The 26,877-nt window shown below is 15.8% G+C and overlaps 7 protein-coding genes across 7 annotated transcripts in view; 1 reads left to right on the top strand and 6 right to left on the bottom strand.

The window, feature by feature from the left end:
- Positions 1 to 71: 71 nt before the first annotated feature.
- PF3D7_0301200 (serine/threonine protein kinase, FIKK family) lies at positions 72 to 2,270 on the bottom strand (the record flags this gene model as incomplete). The annotated part of the gene is made up of 3 exons (XM_002808570.1): positions 72 to 152; positions 380 to 1,933; positions 2,073 to 2,270. The coding sequence occupies 3 exons, from the start codon at positions 2,268 to 2,270 to the stop codon at positions 72 to 74; spliced, it is 1,833 nt and encodes a 610-aa protein (XP_002808616.1).
- A 1,617-nt stretch (positions 2,271 to 3,887) lies between these two features.
- PF3D7_0301300 (epoxide hydrolase 1) lies at positions 3,888 to 5,392 on the bottom strand (the record flags this gene model as incomplete). Its single annotated transcript, XM_001351054.1, has 2 exons — positions 3,888 to 5,105; positions 5,297 to 5,392. The coding sequence occupies 2 exons, from the start codon at positions 5,390 to 5,392 to the stop codon at positions 3,888 to 3,890; spliced, it is 1,314 nt and encodes a 437-aa protein (XP_001351090.1).
- A 1,789-nt stretch (positions 5,393 to 7,181) lies between these two features.
- PF3D7_0301400 (Plasmodium exported protein, unknown function) lies at positions 7,182 to 8,008 on the bottom strand (the record flags this gene model as incomplete). The annotated part of the gene is made up of 2 exons (XM_002808571.1): positions 7,182 to 7,823; positions 7,919 to 8,008. 2 exons carry the CDS (start codon positions 8,006 to 8,008, stop codon positions 7,182 to 7,184), a joined length of 732 nt encoding a protein of 243 aa, XP_002808617.1.
- A 2,118-nt stretch (positions 8,009 to 10,126) lies between these two features.
- PF3D7_0301500 (Plasmodium exported protein, unknown function) lies at positions 10,127 to 11,108 on the bottom strand (the record flags this gene model as incomplete). The annotated part of the gene is made up of 2 exons (XM_001351056.1): positions 10,127 to 10,846; positions 10,974 to 11,108. 2 exons carry the CDS (start codon positions 11,106 to 11,108, stop codon positions 10,127 to 10,129), a joined length of 855 nt encoding a protein of 284 aa, XP_001351092.1.
- Positions 11,109 to 12,991: 1,883 nt separating this feature from the next.
- PF3D7_0301600 (Plasmodium exported protein (hyp1), unknown function) lies at positions 12,992 to 15,340 on the bottom strand (the record flags this gene model as incomplete). Its single annotated transcript, XM_002808572.3, has 2 exons — positions 12,992 to 14,989; positions 15,140 to 15,340. The coding sequence occupies 2 exons, from the start codon at positions 15,338 to 15,340 to the stop codon at positions 12,992 to 12,994; spliced, it is 2,199 nt and encodes a 732-aa protein (XP_002808618.1).
- A 3,104-nt stretch (positions 15,341 to 18,444) lies between these two features.
- On the bottom strand, positions 18,445 to 19,784 carry PF3D7_0301700 (Plasmodium exported protein, unknown function; the record flags this gene model as incomplete). The annotated part of the gene is made up of 2 exons (XM_001351058.1): positions 18,445 to 19,215; positions 19,602 to 19,784. The coding sequence occupies 2 exons, from the start codon at positions 19,782 to 19,784 to the stop codon at positions 18,445 to 18,447; spliced, it is 954 nt and encodes a 317-aa protein (XP_001351094.1).
- A 6,417-nt stretch (positions 19,785 to 26,201) lies between these two features.
- PF3D7_0301800 (Plasmodium exported protein, unknown function) overlaps positions 26,202 to 26,877 on the top strand; it is a gene marked incomplete at both ends in the record, with an annotated part of 957 nt that continues 281 nt past the window's right edge. The window contains 2 exons of the mRNA XM_001351059.1: positions 26,202 to 26,401; positions 26,585 to 26,877. The exon at positions 26,585 to 26,877 is cut by the window's right edge and continues 281 nt beyond it. Of these exons, the coding sequence (XP_001351095.1) occupies positions 26,202 to 26,401; positions 26,585 to 26,877 (493 nt within the window). The remainder of the gene's footprint in view (positions 26,402 to 26,584) is intronic.

Here is a 26,877-nt window from a genome sequence, read left to right on the forward strand (position 1 = left end):
AAAAATATATTTTTACTACTAAAATTTTTTCCCATATCATAATAATATATTTAATTTTTATTTTATATATTTTATTTCTTAGACGTAAACCAAGGATGTTTGCATAGATCCTTTAAATCTAAATTTCTTCTATGTTCCATGTGTAATAATTTCTATGAAATTAAGAAAAAAAAATACATACATATATATATATAAATATAGATTATGGGTATATAAATATGTTCTTTTTAAAATAATACATATATATATATATATATATATAAATATAGATTATGGGTATATAAATATGTTCTTTTTAAAATAATACATATATATATATATATATATATATATATTTATTTATTTATTTATTTACATTCATTCATTATGATGTGGTTACCTTGAGAATAAATTTAAAGTCATCTGGCCATTTCTTTGTCCTCTCTAACATATTAAAATTCATATCAGCTTGTGAAAGTTCATAAAAGACATGATCTTGTTCAGGATCCGAACGAGACCATAAATATCCATTATTCCAAACCCAAATGAAAAACACTCCAAGCATATATTTATCAGCATTAGAAACATCATAATAAAAATCTTTCCTTTTATCTTGGTTTGTAATATAATTTAAATTTCTCATAGGATCTTTTATTTTCATTTTTTTATATTTCCTTAGTAAATTCCAACATTCAGGTGGCATATATTCAATTTTCCCAATACTAGGTTCACATGATTCAAAAGAATATAAACCTTCAAAATGTTTAAGATGTCTTAATTTAAAACTATAAAGAGGTGTACTTTTAGCAAAATCACAAAAAAGCATTTGATATTTATCTGATATTAATATATTTTCAGGAGATAAATCAAGGTGTGAAAATCCTGCATCATGTAATTTTACTAATAAATGTAAACTTTCATATAAAATTTTTTTTTTCTTATTTTTATTTAAAAATGTATTAAATCCTTCTGTTTCTCTTAAAATAAAATCAAAAATATCTTCACCGTAATATTCAGATATCATAACAATATTACCATTTATATTTGTATTTAATTTTTCACATAAAAAATCATTAAATAAATTCAAATCATAAAAAATTTCATTATCTAATATACAATCACTAGAATTCTTATTATCTTCTTCATATAATAATTTATAAAATTTAGGTGCTATATTTGGATGATATTCATTTAAGAAAGCTAAAGCCATAGCTTCCATAACAGCATTTTCTCCAGCTAATAAATATTCCCCATCATACTCAGTCATTAAATTATATTGTTTAACCCATGTGTCCATAGGAATTTTCTTTATAAAAAATTTCATTGTTTTGTTTTTTAATCCATACCTAGCACTAATTGAAGCTTTAAACATCTTATGAACTTTTTTATCATTTTTATTATTATTAGGTGGTAAAATAGGAATCAAATCCCAATCCTTATATTTTACACCACCTATACTAAAATTTTCTGCATTATCTAACATTTTAAGAACAGATATCTTACCTAAATGCCAATTAAAAATAGGTTTTGAATTATCTCTTTCTTTCAAAATCTTTGGATATTTAGATATTTTATTATCATCACAATCATCATCAGAAGTATCATAATCATTCACTTCAATTTTTTCGTTTTTCAATAATTTAATATTATACATTAAATTCTCCTTACTCCAAAATTCTGATTTTATATCATCTCCTATAGATGAAATACGTTTGTTCTTACTCCATTTATCCTTAATACTAGAATTAGAAAATAAAAACCTCCCATCTTCTTGCTCATCTTCAAACTTTTCATGGTGTTCTTTTTTCCTTAAAAGAATTTTTTTGAATATACGGCTCAACATGTTTTCATCCGAACAATCTTTTACATAATCGTGTTCAGATAAAAATCGACAATATGCTTTTTCTTTTATTTGATATGATGAGACGCTTGTATGATTAAATGTACCTGAAAACTACAAAAGGAATATTAAACATGAATAAATAAATAAATATATATATATATATATATATATATATATATATTTATATTTATTTATTTTTAAATTTTTGTGTGTCTTTTTTTTTTTTTTTTTTTTTTTTCTCATATCCTACTATTAATATAAAATATAATATTCCTAAAAAGGTTACAGTACATCTATGAGTTAAAAATTCACATAAAAAATATTTTGGTTCTTTATTACTAATCACATAATTAAAATAATTATATGTGTACTCTTTAATATATTTACTTTTATATATTAAATTTTTTTTCGGTGTCAAATTTAAATCATATAGAATAAAATTAAACATATTTAATAAAGAAATAAAAATAAAGAAAAAAAAAATATATTTAAAAAAATATTACTAATTCTTTTTTATTTTATTTTAATTTATTTCATATTTTATTTTTTATTATTATTTTTTTTTTTTTTTTTAAAGATAATTTATTTAAACATATATATATATATATATATATATATAATGTATGTGTATAAATTATACATTTTTTGTACCAAGTCAATTATTATAATTTTAAAAACAAATGTGTTGAATAAAAATAATTAAAAATTTTTTATACATTGTTATATATGCATATTAAAAACATTAAAAGGTTTTCTTACAAAGTTATATAACATATATGTGATATAATATAAATATATAATTATCTAAATGAATTACCAATATGTATTTATAATTATATATAACATGTCATAAAAGATTTAAAAAAGATATTTATGTATTAACTGAATTATACAAATTAATAAAATTAAAATAATAATATTGTATTAATAAATTACAGGTCTTACAAATTGTATATATATATATTTTATTATTTATTTTTTTTTTTATTTTTAAACATATAATAAAATTTTAAGAATAAGTACTAAATATATATTTAAAAAGACAATTTATATTAAAAAAAAATATATACATATATATGAAAAACATAATATGCTAATATATATAATTTCATTCTTTTTTATTTTTTTTCAATTTTTCTTTAAGTATATTTTATAATATATTCAAAAGAAAAAAATGTATATTTTATATATATATATATATATAATGATAGAACATTAAAATTTTAATATAATAATAATATGAAAATAAATTATAGTTTTAATCTACAATTATATATATAATTTATATAAACCTATTTTATAATAGTATAAAAAAATAAATAATTTTATTATTTTTTCTTTTTTCTTTTTTACCCCCTAATAACATATTTTCATTTTTGTTTTAATAAAATATATAAATTTTATTTTAACTTTTAAAAAAATTAATTCAATTCATTTTTATACTGTTTCTATCAATATATTATTTTTTTATATATAATATATTATAAAATATTTCTTTCTTTCATTTTTGTTCTTTCGTATTTTTTATTTTTTCTTTTGTTTAACCTACATGCAGAATATAAGTCTTCTGATGTTCACTACCTTTTTTTCTTCACAGAAAACATGAATAAATCAAACACAAAATATATATATATTTTTTTTTATATATTTATATAGAATAATAAAGTATATTTTTATTAATATATTAATTCTAAATTAAAAATAATTTAAGAAATTTTAACATTATTATTTATAATATATTTTTTTTTTTAATAAAATTAGAACAAGAAAAAAAAAAAAAAAAAAAAAGGAAAAAATTAAATATATATAATCATATATTAATTTAATTAATAATTAAGGGAATATACAAAATTATATATATATATATATATATATAATAATTACAAAACAAAATTTTTAAATTAAATAAATTAAATAATTACAACTTTTAAAAATATACGTAAAAATTAAAAAAAAAAAAAAAAAAAAAAAGTATGTACAATGATAATAAATATATATATATATAAAAAAAAAAAAGGGTATAGACCACATAATATTATATTTTATTTTTTTTTTTTCTTATATATTATGTGGTACATCCATTTTTATCAACAGGGAAATAAATATCATCTGATTTTAAATTCACATCATTTGGAAAAGTGGTAAAGATTGCAATACATAGAATAATATCTGAAGTTCTTGAAGGTATTATATAATGATTTTCTCCTTTGAAAACAATAATATGAGAATTAGTAAAATAGGTATTTAAATTTTTATAAACATCGTCATCATAAAGATCATCTTTTTCTCCACAAAATATTAAAGTAGGTATATTTTTTTTCCCTATTTCTATAAAAATGTCATGGGAACTCCACATTGGCATATTATTTAAACAACCATATATACAATCGGTTAAATTCTTTTTGGCAAAAGCATTCCACATTAATTTATCATAAACTACTTCAAAATCATTTCGTGGAATACAATGTTTCATACAACATTTGGGAAAACAAAATGGTGACATAATACATGAACAAGAATTAATTATACTTAATAATCCATTTCTTATTTTTAATGATAAAGGTTTCCTTCCTAACATACCCACAGGTGATAAAAAAACAATTTTTTTAACTTGATTAATATATTTCTGTGCAAATGCAGCAGCTATTAAACAACCCATTGAACCACCAATCAAATAAAATTCCTTATTTTGCAAATTTAAATAACATACTAATTCTTCTATTTGAGTCAAAAAAAAATTTAAATTATATACATCATCACTACTATATTTTGGACATTCAGATAACCCATGTCCATATAAATCATACTTAAGTATTTGATAATTATTTTCAAGGAGATATTCATCCATTTTGGAAAAACTATCTTTATCTCCACCAAGCCCATGAAAAAAAATTACTAATGGGTTGTCTTTATTTCCAATAAGTTCATAATTTGTTATTCCATATGTTCCAGCAAAAATCTTTCCAAATCTATAAGGACAATTAATATTTCTATCCAGTAAAAATTTTGGTGTTTCATACTTAATGTAACATTTTTCCTTATATTCTTTATCTCTACATATCTTTTCAGCACCATCATATGCATCTTCACTATTTTTCTTTATATCAATTTCTTTATTTTTTTCACATATATCATTTTTTTCAATTTCCCCATTCACTTGTTTTAACTTTTTTTTTAAAGAATTATCTGACCTCTTATTTAATTCCGTTTCACTTAAATATCTTAATTTAATTTCCTCTATATATCCTGTTGATTCGACAACGTTTTTAATTGAATATAAATTCTATAACAATACAAATAAAAAAAAAAAAATAATAAATAAATAAATAAATAAATATTTCATAATTAATATATTAATTATATAGTTACAAATGTACATTTAATATATAAATCAATATACAAATAAAATTATATCTAAATATATATATATATCTAAATATATATATATATATATATATATGTGCATCGACTTACTTGTAATATCACATATAGCACTCCTACAATACAAACCAAAACATATGTTAAAAAAAAAAAATGACAATTATTTGATTTCTTCATTCCTTTTTTCATTTATTTATTACAATTTTTGAATCACCACACAGTCGTGTGTCAAATAATTAATGTCATATATATTTTGTATAAATGAAAACATAATTTTTTAAAAAATATGCACCTTTATCCTTTCAGCAAATGCTGTAATAAATAAAAGTTTAATTTATCTGTTAATATAAAGTCCCTCATTATAAATATTTATATTACAAGTCAAAACACATGATTAAAGTAACATTTTACAACATAATATATATATATATATATATATAATAAGTTACTTATAAATACATATGAAAATCATATTGTAGATAATCCACAAGTTTTTAAAATATAATTATAACTTATTTAATATATATATATATATAATAATTTATTTATAAATACATAGGAAAATAATATTGTAGATAATCCTCAAGTTTCAAAAATATAATTAAAACTTATAATATATATATTATTTATTTATTTATTTAACTTTTCAATATTTAATATATTAAATCTTACACACTAAAAAATATGTAACCCCCTCAATTTTAATATAATATACATCCATATATATATAATAGAATATTTATATTCATTAATCTTTATACATATATATAATTATATATATTATATTATATTTTTATTTTTAAATTAATTATAATAAAATATTATAAAGATGAACCTATAACCTATTAAATTATATTTTCTATAACAAAATTACAATTCATTTTTTTTTTTTTTTTAGAAGCAATATTTCTGTTTTTATAAAATTATTTTTTAATTTTTTTTATTATGAAACTTTTTTTTTTTTTTTTTTTTTTCTTTTTAAATGGATAAAATAAAACCTTATATCTCTAATAGTTATATTATGTATATATATTATATATTACATATGTATATTACTGGAAGATTTTTTTTTTTATTATTATTATATTCAATATAGGATTATAATTATATACATATTATATATATATATTTTCTTCTATATTATATATTAATAGCCATCTTTTGAAAATTTTTATAATACTTGAGAATGAAACAAAACAACTAATATTAAAACGTACATAAATATTTAACAGAAAAAAAAAAAAAAAAAAAAAAATATTAATTTTTAAATATTATTAAAAACATTAATAAAAGTCTTTTAATAAAAAAAAAAAAAAAAAAAAAAAAAACAGAAATATATATATATATATATATATATCAGTAATTTATTATATGAAAATGTTTTTAAAAAAATTAATCATATTATATATATATATATGTATTTATAATACCTCTAGATCATTATATCTTATAGAACATATAGAAAAAAAAAAAAAATAATAATAAAATAATAAAGGATAAAAATATATAGATAAAAATAAATACATAAAAATAATATAATGAATAATCCTTTTAATTCCTTTTACAAAATAAATTAATTATATGTACAATGTATATTTTACCTTTATAAAAATTAATAATGTGTGTTCAAAAAAAAAAAAAATTGGATGGTTGAGTATAACAATATTTATAATATATTGTAATATGACCTAATAACAAAGAGAAAAACTAAAATTATATATATTTATAATATATATTTATTTGTACAAAAATAAATTTTTAATAACTCATTTAAAATATATTATTCTGAACAATTATATACATATTCCACATCCTTCCTATTATCTATTTATTATTATATAATCATTTTGTAATTTTTGAAATATATAGTTCCCCCAACTCCCCTTCATTATGGATACATAAAAAAAAAAAAAAAAAAAAAAAAAAAAAATTTGTATTTATTTTTATAACTATATATTTTTCCTTGTAATAAACCCTTTCATGGATTTGACATCATTTGACTAAATTTATATATACAAAAATGATATAATATAGGAAATAATTTAGCAAGGGATGGAATAAAATAAAATATGTAACCCAAGACCCATAGAAATGTTAAATGATATTTTTCTTCTAACTTTTTAACACTATCATTATAATTATGTCTTTTATTTTCATATTTTTCTTTATAATAATTTATATCCTTTAATTTTTCTTTCATCAAATTTAACCATTTATCATTTAAATTCTCTTTTTCCACAGCTCCAGCATTTTTATTTATATCATCTACAACTACATCTTCCTTCACATAATTATTTATATAAAAATTATTATCATCTAAAGCATCTGAAAATTCTTCATTTAATACTTCTTCATCTTCTACATTAAATGTTTTCGTTCTTTCATCATCTAATAAAATTTCATCATTTACATCATAATATTCATCTTCCATATCATCATACATTTCATCATCTTCTTCATTTATCATATTATCAAGATAATTTTGACTAACTAAAACGATTACATTCGATTTCACCTCACCAAAATATTCTGCATGTTCTTCTAACAATCTACAATATCTAACATTTAATATATTATTATATGGTTCTTGGAATTTATACCACAAACTTTGAATATTATCCTAACATATAAAATAAATAAATAAATAAATATATATATATATATATAATTTTTTTTTTTTTTTTTTTTTTTTTTTTTTTTTTTTTTTCTTCTTACATTTTTTGTGTAATTCCATGGTGACATAAAGAATAGAAATACAAATATTTCAACATTAAATAAACATATATTCTTCATTTTACACATCATTTTTAAATTCTTTAATATGTTTTATATATCAAAATTAAATGTGAAATTTTATATTTTATATAATATACAATTATTTCATTCTTTTATAATTGCATAAGTTCAAAAATATTTGAACAAATAATTATATCTTTTTATTAAAAATAAATACAACTGAATATTAATAATACATATAAAACAAAACAAAAATAGGATTATATTCCTTTTTTAATTATATATAGTAATACAACACAATATTTAAAACGGAAAAAAAAAAATATAATTTTATAATTAACAATTAAAAATAAAAATCATATAATTAAAATGAAGAGGAAACTTAACAAATTGGGATAATAATTTAAATGTTAAATATATTAATATACAATTACTTTATTATTTTAAAATATATATTATAAAGCTTAAAAATATATATAATAATATTTTTTTTCCAAGTAGAAAATATAGTAATTAATACTATAATAAAAAAAGAAATTTATAATATATTCTACCTTTTTATTTAAAAAAAAATAAAATAAATTATATATTTTTATAGCCCATTATATATATTATAATTTTGAATTACAAATTATTTAATATATAAAAATATTCAAGTATATAAAAATAATTATACATATTTCCAATAAAAATTCTACTTAAGCTACATATTTATTTTATATATAAAATTGAGAAATGTTAAGGGAATCATATAATAACACTACTACACATAAATTACATATTTTTAAAGTAAACTGCCCTCCTGGATAATATATTTTTTTTTTTTTTTATATATACATATATATTTATATATATCATCATACACAGTTATACATATATATCATAATTTCCACTTTTAATACATTTATGTAATAATATTATTTATTTGCTGTTATTAAAAATATTGAAGTATAATTTTTTTTTTCTTTTTTTTTTACAAATCACTGGATGAAATTCAAAGATCTAATTATAATATTATATATTATAAAATTAAGGGCAAAAAAAAAAAAAAAAAAAACATATATATATATAAAAAATTATTTCCAGTTAAATGAATATAATATGTTTTAAGTTACACTTAAGAAATAATAATTTTTTTTTTTTTCTCATTAAGTCAATATTATATATATATATATATATATATATATATATATATATACAATTTTTATAATATTAATAATAATGGAGGGAAAAAATACATAATAGAAAATAAGGAAAATTTTATTATGAAAAAAATAATATATATATATATACATTAATAATTTTTATGATTAATATATTTATTTATAATAAAATATTTCATCTTTATAAATATTAATATATCTCATTTCATTTATAAAATATATATATTACTTTATTTTTTTTGTTATAAAATAAGAATAAATGGTACAAATAAATACAATATTTTTCATAGCAAAAGAATAAATATATCTATAAAATGATTTATTATTATGTTTTTTTAAGTTTATAAATATATTTAAAATTGAATTACAAATATATTATATTAATATCAAAAGGAATTAGTATAAAATATAATATATTTGTTATATATATGAAATATAGAATAATATAAATAAATAAATAAATAAATACATATACATATAATGTGTCAAAAATGGTAAAATTTAGATATATAACTATTTCGTTATCAATAAAATGAATATGTAAAATATCTTAGAAGGGTTATGAAATTAACATCATAAATAAATAAATAAATATACATATATTTAGGATTCATAAATTATGCACATAAATTTTTAAGGTAATTTATGTAATGTGAAACTTTTACTGATAAATTTAAAAATAAGAAATTTTATAAAATTATTATTCCTCCTTTTTGAAAGTATTATATTTTTTTTATTATTATTATTTAATTCCTATGACACACCATAAAAAAAATAAATAATATAATATATATAATAAAAAGGAAATATAAATAAAACATACATATAATATAAAATGAAATATGTTAAATTTGTCAAATATTAAAATTTTCTCTTTTAAAATATATAATATTTGAATGTTCAGCTTAAATTAAAAACTTATTGTGTGACAATATATATGTAATACATAGGACAAATAAAAAAGCAATTTTTTAAATCAAATATATATACATAAATATATTGCACATATTTTAAGAAGATTTCATTATCTTTCGTCCTCTTCATCTCGACATTTTCCAAATTTTTTATGACTTATATCTTTTTTACATGAATCCATTTTTTTTATATATGAATATATAATCATTTTAACTTTATCCTTCTCGTTATCAACATCATTTGTCTCATTTATCATACTGTTATTTAAATCAACAGTTACAAAAGAGTTCTCATTTATTCCTTCCTCTATTAAATAATCATCCCTTGAATTGTTAATTATTATATTATCTTCGTATGGAAAATCTTGTATTATATTTTCTTCATATGGAAAATCTTGTAATATATTTTCTTCATAAGTAAAATCTTGTATTATATTATCTTCATATGGAAAATCTTGTAATATATTTTCTTCATAAGTAAAATCTGGTATTATATTTTCTTCATACGAATTATATATTATTATATTATCATTGTTTGATGAATTAACTATTATATCTTCTTTTATTAAATTATCCTGTTTTTCTTCATTTTTCATCAAATTATATGTAAAATTTTCATAACTCTTTAGATCCTCCTCCTGTATATCACTCTTTTTAATATGATCTTCTTTTATGTCATTTTTTATTAAATCATCTTTTATTAGATCATTTAATAATATCTTGTCTTTTATTGTATTAAAATGATATTCTTCATACAGTGATCTGATGACTCTTGTATTATAAATTACAATGTCTTTAGTATTCACAAAAATATAATTTGGAAATGTAATCTAAAAAATAATAAAAAATATATATATATAAAGATATAATTATATATATATATATATATATGTATAACTCCATATAACTTTATATCTCTTATTTTTTTTATGATATACAATTTTTATATTAACTTACGTTCGGAAAAATATCATATAAAACGGTTAATATACAATATACAATTATGTTTATGAAAAAAAAATATTTTTTCCCCTTTTCTTTGGGAAAATATTTAATCAATACTGACCTATAAATTAAGTGCTGGTTATTCATATTGCTTTCAATTATATTATATATAATTTAATATAATACCTTTTTTATAAAAAATACGTAAAATAATATTACTATATTATAGTGATAACATAAAAAATTACAAAAAAAATAATAAAAAAGGAAAAAATACATATCAGGGTTGTAATAATACTACCATAGATGTTTATAAAATATTTCTACAAAATATATATTTATAAAAAAAAATACAATACAAAATAATAACAAATATAATACATACATATATATATATATATATATATATATATATATATATAATGTATGCTTATGATTAAAAAAAATATCTTAATAATTACTAAAATAAAACAATTATAATTATAAAATAAAGAACAATATGAACCTATCAACAGATCATAATGAATTTTTTTAAATGATAGTGATACTATGCTAACATTTTTTAAAATATTTTTCAATTAGATATATAAATAAAATATATACAATATTATATATATATAAATATAAATATATATATATATAATATATTTGATGCAAATTTACAAATTTAAAACAAGTATGATAATTATTTGAAAAAAAAAATTAAAAAAAAAATAAATAATTATTTCGCATATTTATACATAAAAATTACAACTAATATATTTTTTTTAATCTAATATTATATATTTTAAGAGACAATTTTGAATTCATATGTATATCTATATCTATATATATATATATATATATATATATATATAATTTCAATACAAATTCTTGTACATTATGTATATATATAATATATACAACATCACATAACATACATATGCATTATTATTTTATTTGATAATATATTCAATATATTACTGAGATTAATATCTTTAATATATATATCTATTTATTATTTTAAAAAATAAAACAAACATATTATATTATCTATATATATATATATATATATATATATATATAATATTAAATATTATTAACATTTATTTACCTATATTTTTAAGTAATCATTTTAAAAATTTTTCAAATTTTTTCTTAAAAAAAAAGAATAAAAAAGATATATATGTATAATATATGTGTAATACAATAAAAAAAAACAAAAAAAACATAAATATATATACTTTTTTCCGTAATATATATGATTTAATGACATTATATATATATTTTTTATCTATTTAAAATTTTTGTTACATTTTTTTTATTATTTTTTATAATTGTTTTCAAAAAAAGTTAATATACATAATAGTTCTTAAAATATCTCATTGCGTAATATTATATATTTATACAAAGAATTATATAATATAATAGTTATATTGTACATAAATTATACACCTTTTTTTTTTTTTTTTTTTTAAATTATATCTTCATTGAAAATTTTACAAGGGTATCTTGAATATATTTCATTTATTATTTATATTAAACCATCTTATAATTTAAATAATGAATTGTGTATCAAAAAAAAAAAAAAAAAAACCTTAAAAATATCAAAACATTCTAATTTTATTTTTATATAATATATATTATATATAATTAATATAAAGAACATAATTAAAATGTTTAATTCGCAGATAAAAAAAAAAAATTAAAACTATCGTAAAATAAATAAATAAATATATATATATATATATATATATATATATATATATATATATATATTTATATATATTATAATGTAAAAAAAGATATATATTAATCGTTTATGCAAACATAAAAATTGACAAATATATAAAAAAAAAAAAAAAAAAAAAAAAAACTTATTTTTTTTACTAAAAAAATAAGATAAACTTCAATACAAAATATTTATTAAAAATATAGCACGTTCTAATGTTATAATAACATAAAAATCTATATTTTCTTGAATTTAAAAATTTAATTAAAAATAAAGTTCCTTTTTTTTTTTTTTTTTTTTTTTTTTTTATATATATTTTCTAATATATATCATATATATTACTGCCTACACGACTTTCAGTTGATTTTTCATAAGATTGTAATAAACGTAAAAGACATTTGTATATAAATGCTTTTATTTTTAAATGTATTCGTTTTAATTCAAAATTTGTGAATGGTGATGAATCATTATAACTACGTGTGTTTCCTCTATAATTAAAATTAAAATCTTCATAATCTAATTGTAGCATTTTTACGAGGAATTCTTTCTCTTCTTTACTAAGATCATATATTTTTTCCCTACTTGAACATAAGTTACTTAATATTTTTTTCAAACGTTTATAATTTTCATCATCAACGTGTATTCTAGAAGACGATTCACTATTTCTTCTATCAGTACTTAAGTTAAATTCATTTTCATAAGATCGTGTTGAATGTGATGATGTTGAAATTTTTGATTCTTTAAATGGTGAATTTTTATATTCGGACGGATCAAAAACTGATGGTTTAAATTCTGATTCATCAAAAATTTCAGGTTTAAATTCTGATTCATCAAAAATTTCAGGTTTAAATTCTGATGGATCAAAATGTGGTAAATCATATTCTAATATATCAAAATTCGGTAGTTCATATTCTGATGTATGAACAGTTGCTGATTCAAAAGTCGGTAATTCAAATTCTGGTGATTCAATATTGGAATCTTGAAACGTTTCTGGTATAAACGAGGGTTGTGAGTGTGGTGACGGAAAATGTGATGACGGAGAATTTGACGATGTTGATGACATATGTCCCATTTCATTTATAAATTCTTTATCTTCTCGCATATATTTTTTTTGTCTCTCATTATTTAATTTTTCATTAAATGAATAAAAATTATCATTGGTTTCTTTTAAATCAACAGGAGTATCATATTCTTCTACTATTATATTAGAATTCGTATATATGCCTTTACAATCAACTGGAAATTTATCTGATTGGAAATAGTATTCCATTTTTTCATTTCTATTACATGATGAATCTTTATTTAACGTATCATAATTATCTCTTTTATTATTTGATTCATCATTTACTTCTTCAACTACCCTAATATATGGCGTTTCAACCTTTATTTGATCTTTATGATCACTATTTTCACTATTGTAATTATTCCATCCTGATGGAAATCCATCATGTGTATTTTGATTATCCCATTCTTGTGAGAACATATATTCCGGTGATGTATTCATATTATTATTATTATATTCATCGTAAAATTCATCTCTTACAAAATTCATTCCTTTATCATCATTTATATTATTCTTTTTAGTGTCATCAAATCCACTTCTATAATTGTTATTTAATCTATTATCATTTTCATCCATAAAAGGAGGTACATAATTCCCTTCTCTTGATGGATAGGAATATTTATTTCTATCATCATATTGTGATTTATATGTATCATATTGTGATTTATATGTATCATATTCTGATTTGTACGTATCATATTCTGATTTATATGTATCATAATGTGGTGAATTAAAATTATTACTTTCAAATTCATTAGAATAATCTTCATTTAAAAAATTCGACCAATCATCATGTAATTTTTTATTTAATTCATCTATATTTTCTCTTTGGTTATAATAATTTTTATTATAAATATCCTCATTCATATATGAAGCAGGTTTATTATTTTCATTATTCGATTGATAATTAAATGGATTTCTTCCATCATTTTTCTTTCTAGATGTACCAAATTCTGCAGAGTTATATTTGCTGTCATATTCTCTCGAATATCCTTCTTTAGCAAAATCATTTTGTTCATTGTATATATTATTTCTTAAATTATCTCTTTTTTCTGATTCATTATACGCTTGGGATTTAAACAAACCATCATTCATATAATTTCGCATAAACATCCTTTCATTCTCTGCATTAGAATAATTATGAAATCCATCCAAACGGGAATTAAATACATAACTTTGGGCTAATAATCTATAAAATCTTAAGGATGCTTTCTCTTCATCTTGCTTTGTTGATCTACTACCTTTACAGGTAAACTATAATAAAGAAAAAAAAACGAAAATTAAAAATAATAAACGCAAAAAAAATAAATAGATAAATAAATATACACATATATATATATATATATATATATATATATATATATATATATATATATTAAAATAATCAGTTTATTATTATCTTACTTCTTCATTACTATATTGAAATATCCATACTAAAATAAATAACAACAGAATTTTATTAAATATCAAAAAATGTTTTATACATATTTTCTGACATTTTCCCAATATATTTATATTTTTACATGTAAAACAAATAGATTTATTCACTCCTATTCCTATCTGTCTTATAACATTTTTTGATATATTATAATTTTTAGTTATCATCTTTATATCATCTTTCTAAATATATATATATATAATATAATATAATATATATATATATATATATATAAGAATAAACACAAATAAAATGAATTAAAAACTATTTAATTATATATAATAACATAAATTACAAAAATTAATTAATTTTTCTTTTTTCAAATATTTTAATTACAAAGAAATTAATTATTTAATTTATACCATTAAAAATTATTTGCATATTTTTACCGTAAATTATAACATCATATAGAATAATAAATATTTTTGTAAACAAATTTATATGTTTTCATATAATTCAAAAAAATTATTTCGCCTTTTTTTTTCTTTTTATTTTTAAATAATATAAATATAATAAAAATATATCTTTTAAAAACCAAATTTTTATACAAAAAGAAAAAATATAATAAAAATACTTATGAAATCAACAAATAAATATTATTATTATTATATATTATTAATTAGAACCCATGAAAAGGATAAAAAAAAAAAATAAAAATAAAAAAAAAAAATTTCTTTATAATATTTATTCATTAACATATAAATATAAATATTTTTAATTTTTATATTATATAATTCCATATAGAAACATATAAAAATTATATATATTTTTTAAAAAATCATGACAAATAAATAATTATAGAGAGTGTTATATATTTATTATATAATGTACAAAAAAAAAAAAAAAAATAAAAAATAAATATATATAGTAAAAATTATTCATACAATATACACTATATAAATAATATTATATTATTATGTATTTATTGCATATGTTGCAAAAAACACCATTCGTAGTTTTTATTATATATACATTTTCTCATATGAATCATAAAACAAATAATTTTCATTCATAATACTTGACATAATTATATTATATAAAAATAAATATAATTAATATATTAATGTTTTATTAATTTTAAGTATATATTAAAATTTTTATTATATCTATATATATTATATTTATTTTTACTACAAAATATAGATTTATTTAATATTATATTAAAACAATTTTTTTTTTTTTTTTTTATGTAAGGAATTATATACATATATATAATAAATGTATTATCATTATATAATAAAATAAATAAATAAAAAAAAAAAAAAACAAAAACATATATATATATATATAAAATATATATATAACCTTATGTTAGTATAAAGAAAAAAAAAAATTATAAATAAATAAATTATAAAATTATATATATATATATATATATATATTATATGTATATTATAAAAAAATGTATATACATAAAAAAGTTTCAAGTTATATATTACCTCTGTCTTCATGAGTGTAAATAGAATAATAAAAACTTATATTAAAAATGACAGAAAACAGTCTTTAATTATATAAATAATTAATATATATATTTTTTTTTTCTCATTTCTTTTATATTTAGAAATAAATTTGGAATAAAACTATGTGTTATAGACAAATAAAAAAAAAAAAAATAAATTAAAAAAATAATAATATCATTATATTTATGTAAAACGTATGAACATAGAATAATTTCATTATTTTATTAGAAAAAAAAAAAAAATAAAACAAAACACAGACAATGTATATATATATATATATATATATATATATATATATATATCCTTTTTAGATTTATTATTTTTTTATACCTATAAATATATAATAATGTTATAACTCATTCATATTGTATTGAATTTTATGATGTTTACACTCGGAACATTTATAAAAAGTTGGTAATTTTTTTTTTTTTTTTTTTTTCTAATTATTATAAATAAATTTATCAATACAATATATATATGTATTTGTATATTTATTTTTTATTTTTTCTGATTATTTTATGTAGAACCTTTGTATATTATTACTTAAATTTACAGTATCTTACTTAAAATTTGTATCCAATTTTTTAGAATTCCCTAAAGGTATATTATATAAAATAATACATTTTTCTTTTTTTTTTTTCTTTTATTTTAATATTTGTGTAAGATATATATAACAACTTGAAATTTTTATTAAAAAATTAGTTGTTCAAAAAAAAAATAAATTAAATTAAAATATTATTAAGTTCAAACATTAGTTTTTAAAATTAAAGAATAAAAATCATTATGTATATATATATATATATATAATATATATATATATATTAAAATAATAAAAAAAAAAAAAAAAAATGCATAAATCAACATTAATTTTATAAATTGATATATACGTCATATATATATATATATATATATATATATATATATGTATAACAATTATTTCACAAATTAATAATAAGACATATTTATATATTCAATAAAAAATCAAAAGGATTTATAATATAAATGTATTTAGCATATATAAGAAAAATATATATATATATATATACAACTATATTTTTGTATTATATATATAAATATATAAAAAAAAAATAATTATTTAATTTTCAAAAATGGAAGAAATATTAATTTAGTTAAAATAATATGTTAAATACAAAATCATATTTTTTTTTTTTTTTTTTTTTTTTTGTTTTCAACACATATTTCCTAAATTAGTAGTAAATAAAACATATATATACATATATATATATATGAAAAGTATAGATACATAATCAAATACATATATATATTATATATAAATGTATAGATTATATACCTGTACAAACTTTAAAAAATTATATGAATAATACGTAAAAATTTTTATATACACATTGACATAGGGTATCATCATTTGTACAACTTAGTACAAACAGTCTCATACAAAAAGGATATCCACAGTTATCTGATATTCATAAAAGTTGTATTCATATTTATTAACTCCTTTTTATTTTTCCTTTAATTTTCTGAAAACTAATAATGGCATGGATTAAACAAATATCATAAGGGATACTAATTTTTTTTGGTCACAATGTTTTCTGTTTTGTTTTATTATCATGTCTTTTCTTATTTTTATCTTATTCATTTTTTTATTTTTTTTTTATTTTTTTTTTTTAATTTTTTTTTATTTTATTTTTTTTTTTAACACAAAAAAAAATTTAACGACTTCTTTTTCTCTCTATATTTCATTTATGATATAAAAGAAAAAGAAGAAAAAAAAAATGATTTATATATTGTTTTATCAAAAATTATAAAATCGATAACCTTCATTCAAAGTTCTAATTTTTTTTTGATTTTTTATTATTATTGTTGTTGTTATTATTATTGTTGTTATTATTATTATTGTTGTTGTTATTATTATTGTTGTTATTATTATTATTGTTGTTATTATTATTATTATTCTCTTTATGTTTGTAGTCATAATGCATTTTTAATATTTTTGCTAATATATAAAGTGCTATAATATAACGTACGTTACCTACTAACATTGTGATTGTACAATATACAAAAGCTATAAATATAAAGGGTAGTAATGCATTTAAAACAGGTGAATCAAAAAGTTTATATCCCTTAATGAAATCCACAAAATGTCTAAAGAACTCTTTATTACGAGATATATTTTCTTGGGTATTTTGTTTATTATTATTTGCATACGGTAATAATTGCATATTATTATCATTTCCATTTCTTATATAAGATAATATTAAAGCTTTTTTATCATTTGGTAATTCATTAAGTTCATCTACAATAGTCTTTTCATAATTTTCCTCATCTTCACTATTCTCCGTTTGGGGTTCCAACACAGTCACACGAGGCGTACTATTATAATATTCTTCTTCAGAATCATCATCTTCGGATTTGTATGATTCACATTCATCACTATATTGATTAACTCCATAATAAGGGTCATAATTTTCTTGAACTTCATCATAATATTCTGGGTGATATTTTGTATGATCCATTTCGGCTAAGGATTTATTAATTCTTATACCTAATATTTTCTTTCCTTTATTTCTTCTTCCGTCTTTTTTATATACATAATATGATTTCTATATATCAAAAAAAAAAAAAAAAAAAAAATTAAAATATATATTAAAATTAAAATGTACATAAGAATATCACTTCAATGGCATATATATATACATATATATATATATCATATTATTGTTAAGAATATTTACATGCACATATTTAATTTTGGGAATAAAAAACTAGAATGTAATATTCATAAAAAAAAAAAGAAATACAATAAATATGTGAAATAAAAAAAATTGATATAAAAAGAATATAGGAATACACAAAGCATATATTCACAAAAAAAATAACAAATAAATAAATACATATATGCAAATTAATAAAATGTATATATTACATATAAATATCTTACAAAAAAAAAAATATATTTATATATATATATATATATATATAAACTTACATTATAAAAACATTGACATATCCAGATAAAAATTGTACATAATAAAATTTTATAGGCATAAGTGCACCTTTTTATTTTTCCTTTTGAATCGGATTTATTTATGTTCTGGCTTGATCTTCCCATGGTGCATTGGACGTTATTATTATTAGAAACATTCAAGTTCTTTTGACTATCTTTTGCCATTTTTATATTATTTAATGAGAAATAATTATAAACAATTGATTATATTATATATTAAATATAAATATGTATTATATATGCAATATATTATATTCTGTAAATATTATATATTTACATATACATATATATATATATATATATATATATAATATATTAAATTAAGCATAAATTATTAAGAAAAAAAATGTAAATATAAAAATATAAAATCAAGAAATTAAAAAAAAACAGAAAACACACAAATTATCTTATAATTAAATAGAAAAATATAAATATATATATATATGTAATAATATAACTAATATATAATAGGCTTAAAACTTTTTCCATTGAAAAATAAATAAAACCATATAAATAAATATGTATATATAATTATATATAATAAAATTCTTTTTAAATAAATACTAAAAAAAAAAAAAAAAAAAAATACATATATTAAATATTTATAAATCAAAATAATAAAATGGAAATTTATCAATAAAAAAAAAAAATATATGTAATACTATATCTATTATAATCATATATATATATATATATATATATATATAACAATATTTTTTTTTTTTTTTTTCTTTATTTTTATATTAATTATTTATATATTTCATTATTTAAAAAAAAAAAAAAAAAAAAAATAATAATAATAAATTATAAGTATAAAAGAAAATAAAATATAAGTTTTCCACTTCATAGAAAATAAAAATATAAATATAAAAAATTATTATTTTATTTTTTTTTTTTTTTTTCATTTTTAAAATATCCAAAAAAAAGAAAATATAAATATATATACAAAATATTATTTTATTTCATTTATTTATTTATTTTTTTTTTTTTTCTTAGATACATAAATAAAAAACATAAATTTATTTTATTACGTAAAATTTATATATATTCTTACAAAAGTAGTACAATCATTCATATTTTTTCCTTACGAAGAAATAATATTTTTAATAGTTCATATTTATATTTAGAATAAATAGTTTTTGTTAATAAATAATTATTTTAGAAAATAAGGAAAATTTAATAATAAAAAAAAAAAAACACTATGTTAAAATGTAAAATTAAAATATAGTAAACTGTAAATTAACCAATTATAAAATGTAAATTAAAAAGGGTAAAATAGATATAATGTAAAAAATGAAAAAATGTAAATATGGATAAAAATAGAAATTAATATAAAACCAAAATAAACATTTTAACAGGGGATAGAAAAAAAAAAAAAAAAAAAAAAAAAATATATTATATATATAATTTATTTATATTTATATAAATCTAATATATTTTAATATATTTTTTAGAAAAAAAATTAAATGAAAAAATATAATATATAAATAAATCAAATATTTTTTTTTTTTTCTTTTAAATTATATATATATATATATATTTATTTATTTATAATATATATATATATATAAGATTATAGTAATATTAATATATATAAACATAGTTCCTACCAATTACAATCTTATATATTCTAATTTGTAAGATATAAATAAATTGCTCGTAATTTTATATTAATTCTTTAATATATATATATAACATTTTTATATATATTTTTTTATATGTAATATGTGGGGTATATAATATTTTTCGAATATAACAAATTTTAATATAAATGGTTTAAATACAAAATAAAACATTTATCATATATAATATATAGGGACATTATTTCACATACATTTGTAAAATCTTTTTATTAAAACATAAATAAAAAAAAAGGAATTTTCTTTTACTATTTATTTATTTATTTATATATTATTCTTATATATTTTTTAATTATTTTTGTGTGACTTTTAAAAAAAAATAATTGAAAATAATATGAAAAATTAAATAAAAAAAATATAACCTAAATAATATGAAAAATACCAAAAATATGTAAAATTACAATAGCACATTTATAAGATAGTTCCTTTTTTATAAATCATTTTCATCATACATAATAAAATTATTTCCTATTCTATTATTATGAAAATTACAAAAGTTATTTAATGTTTTATAGTTTAAACATTCTTATATTCTAATTATTTTTTTTATAATATATATACACAAAAGTATGATAAAATAAAAATAAATAAATATATTATATATATATAATATAAATATACACAATTTCTTTTTATAACTTTTTATATTATATAACAAAAAAATAATATTACATATAAAAATAAATATATGATTTCATATGCTGGTTACAAATATTTTACTTTTCCTTTACTAGTAAAAGTTTCATGCAAAACCTAGAATACACAATTTTACAAAAAAAATTAAGGAAATGTATATTTTTCTTTTTTTATATATTTCTATTTCTATTCAAATAAGATATTCATATATTTTTGTTCGAATTAAAAAAAAAAAATTTTTAACTTTGTTCACTCATATGTTGTTCATTTTTTCATTTCACATAAATAAGATAACAACAAAATAAAGAAAATACAAATTAGAAGCTTGTATCAATACAAAAAATAGATTTAAATATTCATTGCTATTTTGTAATGTGCATTCTTTTCCTTAAATAAAAGCAAAAGAATTTAAACATATACACATATATATATATATAATATATATATTATATGTATATATAATTATTGTATGAAGTAATAAAATTTCACGAGAAAGAAAGTTTTTGTTTCAATTTTTTTTTCAGTACGCTCGTATTCATTATAAGTTATATTAATATATGATTATTGGAAAAAATTTACAAATTATTTATAATATTTATAGCTTTTACACATATATATATATATATATATATATATATATATATATAAATTTTTTAAGTACATATTATTATAATTTTGTTTTTAAAAAAATATTATATCTTACAATATAAAAAAAAAAAAAAAAAAAATTAAAGTAATCATTTTCTTAGAAAATAAATGACCTAAAAGAATTTACATCCCATTAAATTGTTTAATCAATATATAAATTAATAATTTCGTTTCTTTTAAAAAAAATATTATTTATTTCATTTACATATTGTTTTATTACAAAAAGGATAAAATATAAAAAAAAAATAAAAAAAAATCATAATTGTTCAGATCTTATTATAATTTTTATTATTCACCAAATTAACCTTGTTATAAATATTACGCTATTTATAGAGTATGCTCTATTTTAAGAAATATTTTTCATTTTAATTATGTTTTCTTCTTTAAAAAAAAAAGAAAGAATTGTCAATATATATTTTAATATATATTTTAATATATATTTATATATATATATATATATATATATATATATATATATATGTAATAATTCGTTTTTTTTTTCTTGAAATAAATTTTTACTATTGTCTACATAAATAAAATAAAAAAAATGAACCAATTAATTTATTTTATAACCTTTTTATCTAATATTCTAAAAGGACAAATATAATGACATTATATTATATTCATATAATTATTTCTTTAATAATATTTTATCATATATATTTTAAATTTTCACCTTAATATTTTTCTAACTTCTATAAAAAATTAATAAAATAGTATACATTGATATAATTTATCCATATACTTATTCTTATTACTATATTTTAATTCAATTTTAATATATTCTTTATAATATATAAAAAAAATTCACTCATTATATATATATTTATATATATATATATATATATTTATATATATTTACATTTTCTGAGTATTAAAAACATAATTATTTTGATAAGATTTAATTCTCCAATATGTGTATGTAAATATTTATGTACAAATAAAATTTCCACTTTTTATTTTCCATTAACAAGTAGTAAAATATTCATGTTCTTATTTTTTTTTTTTTATTTTTTTTTTTTTTTTGCATGACTACATTTTCATTTTAATAATATGTACATAATATATTTAAAAATAAAAATAAAATAATTCAGGTATATTTTTTTTTTTATGAATAGTTTATTTATTTAAAATTTCCCTTAAATTTTTTTAATTTATTTATATAGTGTAAGTTAAAATTGAACCTTGTAAATATGGATATTTGTAAAATTAAGGAACGGGTTCGTTCCTTGTATTTTGTAAAAAATTACTAGGTAATTACAAGGTTATAACATTGAATCTACTATATAAGTAAGGCATGCATGCACATTTTTTTATTCCATAAGAACTCACAAAATTTTATTTTTTCCATATAAATTTAAAGAAAAAACAAAAAAAAAAAAAGAAAATTCCAAAAAATTAGGCATAATATCAAATATATATATATAGTATATATATTTTTGTATAATGATTCTAAATATTTTTCTTATCAGCACCTAATTTGCTTCATATTATGTATATAAATCATTCAAATATATATAGTTTTATATATTAACATATATAAATATTTATATATATATATATATATATATATATATATATATATATATATATTTCTTTATTAATATAATAATATATTATTATGTAAATATTTATGTTATTAAAAAAATTAGTACCTTTTTACACGTATATTCGGACAATCAAAATAATTATATAATATATTATATACAACATTTCCTATTCTTAGGTATTAAATAATAATATTTATAAATTCTATTTTTAAAACTTCTATAATATAAATAACACCCTTAATATATATATTACAGTATGTCAAAACCCGAAATAGTTTATATGATATCAAATGTTATTAATTATATATACAGTTAATAAAAAAGAAATATATATCCCATTCTTTTTTAATTATATATATTTATAATACAACAACAAAAAAAAAAAAAAAAAAAAAAAAAAAATATTCTAATAAAATTAATATACAACTAAAATAAATAAATAATATAATATTATGCATAATATTATTCATTTATTATTATATTATATTATATCTATATAATATTATATATATAAAAAAAAAAAATAATAATTTTTTCCTTTTCTTTTTCTTATTTTAAAAACTTAAAAAAAATATCCCAATTTTTATTTTTATACTATAAAATAAATATTTAAAAATATAAAAAAGAAAAAGAAACAAAAACACAACTGTGTTATAATATTACAATAAAATAAATAAAAACTTGGTTGTCCCCATTTTATTATTTCAACTATTAAAAAAAAAAAATAATAAATAAAAAAAATAAATAAATTCAACCTGTAGTATTATATATATTATATATATATATATATATATATATATATATATATTATATATTATTATTAGCTTGTTTTTTATTTTTTATTTTTTATTTTGTTTGTTTTTTTTTTTTTTTTAATTAATAAATATTTAAAATATTTTCTTATAAATTTTAAATATATAAAATAGAAACAATATATTATATAATAATTATATTAATAAAATAAAAAAATAAACATAAATCATAATAAAATATATTAAAACATATATATATTATATATATCAATATATTATTATATATGTATTTAATATTATTTATTTATTTATTTATATTCTTACTTATATTATTTTAAAAAATAAAAGAAAAAAAGCCTATAATTTTTTTTGGTAAATATTGTTTGGTTCTAAAATAAATATAAAAATATTAAAAAATAATTTTTTTTGAATCATAATAATTTTAATATTTTTTGTTAAATATAAAAATTCAAAATTTATGATATTTTAAAGATCCATTTTATCATTTTTGTGGTTGCAAAAATGTATTATTATTTTTAAGTACATTTTATAATTAAAAGAAAAGAAAAAAATGCAGAGAATATAATTTAAAGCATTTAGATTAAAAGAAAAATCTAATAAAAAAAGAACCCGTATTTAAATAAAATTATATATTTTTTAATTTTGTTTACAAGTACTATTTTATATGAAATATTAATAAAATAAAATATATAAAAATATATTCTATATATAATTTATTTTTATTTTTTCTAATAACATATAAATTATTAAAAATTTATATAATAATTATTAAGTATAAATTTGTTTAATAAATAAATAAATAAATATATATTATAATATTATTAAAATTTTGTAATAATAATATTTATTTTACATATCTAAAATAATATTAAGAACCAATCTAAAAAAAATTAAGTAATAATTCTTTTTTATTCATTTTTACTATAATTAAATATATTTTTTTTATTATTCGTTCTTTGCTTTTGATTTTCTTAATCCGTTTCATTTATATTATTCAAGTCTCATTTTTCAATGGTTTTTATTATTCAAATTAGATAAAAAAATATTTAGATATTATTAACTATATTTTATTTTTGTATTATATATATATAGTATATTTATTTGGTTAACATATATATATATATATATATATATATAAATATATTTTTTATTATATAATATATTAAAATACGAAACCGTTTTGTATCTTTTTATATCTATATATAGTTAGCATTTGTGAAAATATCAATACAGATTTTATCTGTTTCACATATATATAGATATATACATATACATATATATACATATATATATATTTATTTATTTATATTTAAACTCATAAAGAACCCTTTGAATATGCTCATTATTAGTAACATTTCTAATAAACTTATCCGAATTTTTTCAAACTACCTTGATTATGCAGAAATGAAGAAATATACATATAATTCATTTAGCAGTCAAAATAAAGAACGAAACAAAATTAAAAATAATATTAAATATAAAATGATTCAAAAATATTATATTATAACAATCGTTTTTTTCTTATGTCTATTAGGGTAAGCGAAAAGACAAGATTAAAAAAAAAAAAAAAAAAAAAAAAAAAAAAAAAAAAAAAAAAAAACACATACATATATTTATATATATGTTATATTACTTATTATGTCCATATCTTTCATCATTTTGAAATTCTCACCGAATTAATATTCTTCACTTTTTTTTTTTTTTTTTTTTCTTTATAGAATATATGTACTCCCCTATACAAATAATTTACCCAATAAAAACATAAACACAAGAAACTTAGCAGATACAAGGTCAGAAGAAGACGAAAAACAAAATGAAGCAGTTGGTGGAGAAATAGGATTGACATGGGGATATAATTCCTTAGATGACCCAGATTTTCAAGTACTTGTAGATAAATGGAGTGATTTTGAAAAAAGAGTGTCAGCTGAATGGCATGAAATTGACAGAATGGAAATTAATCAATTAAAGAATACATTATTAGCTGCTTGGATATCAGCAATTTTAGTAACTA

Source organism: Plasmodium falciparum (genome assembly GCF_000002765.6).
Source record: "Plasmodium falciparum 3D7 genome assembly, chromosome: 3".
In the NCBI taxonomy this organism is placed as follows: domain Eukaryota; phylum Apicomplexa; class Aconoidasida; order Haemosporida; family Plasmodiidae; genus Plasmodium; species Plasmodium falciparum.